Source organism: Humulus lupulus, chromosome 8 (genome assembly GCF_963169125.1).
Source record: "Humulus lupulus chromosome 8, drHumLupu1.1, whole genome shotgun sequence".
Taxonomy (NCBI): domain Eukaryota; kingdom Viridiplantae; phylum Streptophyta; class Magnoliopsida; order Rosales; family Cannabaceae; genus Humulus; species Humulus lupulus.
Genome location: NC_084800.1, coordinates 98,930,077 through 98,934,402, shown reverse-complemented (window position 1 = coordinate 98,934,402; position 4,326 = coordinate 98,930,077). Strand labels below are relative to the sequence as shown.

The following is a 4,326-nucleotide window of genomic DNA, read 5'->3' as shown; positions in this document are numbered from 1 at the left end:
TAGATAACACAATTTTTTTGTTTTATCGGTTTATTTTATTAATTTTAACGGAATATCATAAATATTTAACGGAATATACATTTAAAACTAACTTAGAAATAGATATTTATCAATTATATTAATATAAATTTAAATATTATAAAATATCATTATTATGATAATATTTAATATAATACTATATATATAATAATTATATTAATATAAATTCAAATTTTAATGTTATAAAATATCATTATTATAATAATATATAATACAAACTTAGATATTTAATAACTATATTAATATAAATTTAAATTGTTATAAAATATTATTATAATAATAATAGATAATCCTATTTTTTTATTAATTATATTAATATGAATTCAAATATTATAAAATATTATTATTATAATAATATTTAATACAAAACTAAATATTTAATACTTATATCAATATAAAATTAAATATTATTATAATAATACATAATATTAATTTTTATTAAAAAAATTATCATTTATTTAAAAATATTATCATATTATATATATATATTAAAAAAAATATCGTAAAAAGTGTTTATGTTCGTGCTATTCTTTATATATAATATTATTTATTTATTTGAAAATTTTATATAATACAATTAATAAATTATATAAATAAAACTAAGAAAATCTAAATAATTGTTATCTAGTATAATTAATATATATTTATATAATTGTTACACTAAATTTTTCAAATTTTATGATATTAAGATAATATAATATTTTTCCAAAATCACATAGTCAAATTAGGGATTTTGATAAAATAATATTCTGGTGGATATAGCTGGTTCATGACCAAAAGAAAAAAAAAAATCACTTAAAAGGGTATACATTACGAAGAACCTTGAAGAAATACACAGAGAATAATTATATTAATATGAAACCAACCACACATGAGCTTCATACCAATATAACTACTACATACGCTTCATGTCATGTTACGCTTACACTTAAAAGAACAAATATATGACAATAATCAAACCCAAAACCTACTTCGAAGTACGAACCCTTCAATAATATTTTTTTTTTAGAATTATATATTAAGAAACAAGGAAAATTAACAACACACAATTAGGTAGGGGCACGCAAGCTTATTCATTGTCTTCTAATTGGCCCTTCTGCAGTTTTTCCTAATCTCTCCATTGGATGATCCAGTGAGGGGGCTGATGTCTCCCATCTTGACCATGGCGGAGGCGAAGTCGGAGAAGAAGCTGGTCTGGCTGTTGAGGTAGGACTGGACAATGGAGTCGACTGATCCATTGTTGAATAGTTCTTGATCGGAGTGGAGGAGTCCCTTCTTCTGAACAAGGTTTTGGAAGTACTTGTTGTCGAAGGCTGTTGGGGTTTGGAGATCGAGTGGGGCCAAATTGTTGTCACCTGTGCCATTGGTGCTGGGGCAATTGGATTGCCTTGTTCTTGCGAAAGAACTATCGATGTTGCTCTCGTTGTATATGTGGGGCCTGAACGATGTGCATCTTGCTAATCCAATTGTATGGGCTCCTGTATTTTCAAAAGGGTCCCCAATGAGAAGCCCAACACCAATGGACTTTTCTTTAAATTAATTACTACCATTTTATCTCAGGATTATAAAGACAGCAAGACACGAAATATATACATATTATAAGGAATTATGTTTGTTCTGATTAAAATGGAATTAATAGTTTTGGGATCAGGAATAAAAAAAAATATCATGCATAAATCTAAGCTACATTTTCGTAGGCATATATCCTTGATACAATGGGGTGCCAATAATTCTAATTTTAATTTGTGAGCTACTTGTTTCATGACTTTAATTTAAGCCAAAAATCCTACTTTGGAAATCGAAATACCTAGAGAAAATAGGAATTCAATTAATAACATTTGAATAAAATTTATAATTTTTTAAGGTTGGTAATATTTTATTTTTAAGTAAAAGTTCTAAAAGATTTTCAGGTTCACTTGATACCTCAATTCTTCCAACTTTTCTAGTAAATATAAATATATATTCTCAACTTGCTTCGTGCACTGTTTTTTTGCTCTACCAAATAACGCATTATCAGAAAATATTATAGCATCGAAAGTAAAAAAGTATTTGGTAGGTGTAAGTGCATCGTGGGGTCGTTTTTAGCAAATGAATACACAACTTTTATGTGAAGTTATCCGAATCTTTTTAACTATTTCTTACTGTGCTGTCAATTATTGTTGTAGAAACCATGTTTATCACAATAGGGTAGGGACACTACAGTACTAGAAAATTGTGAAATATAAGGCTTTATCCTACAATTAATTACACGTACAATATTCCTGTTATTAATAATTAATACAGCTGGGACCAAACAATTAGAAAAAAGAGAGTTATAATTAATAGCTAGTCATATTAATTACATTTGATTTAATTACTTGGACTTAATAATTATCATGTGATGAAGAAAAAAGCATAATAAATTAATCAAGGAAAGCTTACCAGACAGAACAACCAAGTCAGTGTTGGAAAGGCCAAGGGCATTGAATCTAGAGAGCAGGCTGCTTAAGTTGAAAGATTGCTGTGGAATGCCATTGTCTGCAGCTGCTTTGCTAGTGGTTTTGGCGTCCCTTCTTCCTAATTTCACATCCCAACTTGGACCCCCCAGCTGCATGCAGTAGTCACTATCATATATATTTTTAATAATTATTATCTAATCATATACTATATATATATTTATGACGTGACGTGACTGACAATAGAGGATTTAATATATATACAATAAGGTGTGGGTTTATTATTATATATATCCAAATAATGAAACTATATACACACCAATTTTTTTTTTCTAAAACGAGGGAGTTAGATTAATTATTAATGAACTTACAATGGTAACAGAGTCTCTAGCAGTAATAGCCAATATATCAGCGCATGAAACGACACCAGGACACACACTCTCGACTGCAGATTTGATGTCATCAACGACATCAAAACCCCGCGCTGAGTTTCGATTGGCATTCGCACTTTTCTCACCCACGAAGTTAGATGTGTCGTCCAGAAGCACTGATCCATCGCATCCCTAGCATCAGTTATTTATTAATTATACGCAGAAACGACGTTAAAAATATAATAAATATTGTGAAACGACATATATAATTGCACGTATAAATCAAATATTAGACATGCATACAAGTACAGTTTTTTTCTAATGAAAAATTAGCATGTTCTTTATCCATTAAATTAGATTATTTAGCAGACTTATATCGATTATTAGTGAATGATGTGTAGAAAATAACAGGGAAAAAATAAATAAATTAATGTGGCACCTTTGAACGTAATTAAGACCTCACATACATACGTATACATTAGCTTAATTAATCACTTTAGACGACTAAGGGAGCTTAATTCAACTTTTTTGTATATAATAAGCTCATATATATTTATAATATGCATATGTTAATAAAGTAAAAGAAGAGAAAAGTCTTAATAACTATTACATTGACAAAGCAATCGTGGAAGAACAAGCGGAGGAGAGAGGCACCCATTCGGGTCTCCGTGGCAATAGCGGACTGCACCTTGGATTTTACTGTGGGGAAGAGATTAGGGCAAGATTTTGAGTAAAAATCAGGTGATGAAAGTTGAGCACTGGTACTCCCCGTGAAGAGTACCAGAAGAGCCAAACTCAATATGGCCATGAATAAGGAGGTAGAAGCTATTGAAGACATGGAATAGTACTATAATTATCTCGTGTACTTAGCTAACAAATCTTAATTAAGCTAATGAATAATTTCGAAGAACTTAGTGTGATTTATATATAGATGGCCTTCTCAAGGTGATTATGGGTTTGCACACGACTGGTCACCTAACATCTATACATATACAAATATGGAAATTTTTACTAGAATTCACACATCCAAAAACCATAGATTAACTAACATAAATTATACCAAAAAAATATTAAACAGAGCTTTGATGGGCATGCTTGCTTAAAGAGTAAGAAGGCAATATTATTTTTGGAAAAGAATGTTTTTGTGACAATAAAAAAATATAGTGTAGGTCATAATTATGTATGGTGCATAGCCATTTGTCATCAAAACTTTAGTAGCTGCTGGTGGAAAAAAAATCTGCTGGTGGAAAAAAAGTTTAGAGTCTTTAAATAAATGGTGGGACACAGAGGAGACAGAAAATTTGGGTATAGGTGATTTTTTTTTCCTACTGGTGAACTATTTTTCAAAGTAGGTCCCACTGAACAAACTTTTCATATAATATGATCTTCGAAAGTGGGCCAAGTATACATGGTTAAATTAATGGGGCAAATATGAAAATGTTAAACTTTTGACTTTCTTCTTTCGGAGAATATTTAAGCAG

General features: G+C 29.4%; 1 protein-coding gene across 1 annotated transcript; it reads right to left on the bottom strand.

Annotated features, from left to right (window-relative positions):
- Positions 1-803: 803 nt before the first annotated feature.
- On the bottom strand, positions 804-3,953 carry LOC133798216 (peroxidase 4-like). The gene is made up of 4 exons (XM_062236434.1): positions 3,456-3,953; positions 2,846-3,037; positions 2,461-2,626; positions 804-1,517 (listed from the first exon to the last, which is right to left on the bottom strand). The coding sequence occupies exons 1-4, from the start codon at positions 3,681-3,683 to the stop codon at positions 1,123-1,125; spliced, it is 981 nt and encodes a 326-aa protein (XP_062092418.1). The 5' UTR covers positions 3,684-3,953; the 3' UTR covers positions 804-1,122.
- Positions 3,954-4,326: the final 373 nt, after the last annotated feature.

What these genes read in the sequence shown, in the direction of transcription:
- LOC133798216 (XM_062236434.1), bottom strand. Translation starts at nt 3,683, where the DNA reads ATGTCTTCAATAGCTTCTACCTCCTTATTCATGGCCATATTGAGTTTG. An exon ending in TCCACGATTGCTTTGTCAAT is followed by an intron (nt 3,038 to 3,455) that starts GTAATAGTTATT and finishes AACTGATGCTAG; the next exon opens with GGATGCGATGGATCAGTGCT. An exon ending in TGACTTGGTTGTTCTGTCTG is followed by an intron (nt 1,518 to 2,460) that starts GTAAGCTTTCCT and finishes TTGAAAATACAG; the next exon opens with GAGCCCATACAATTGGATTA.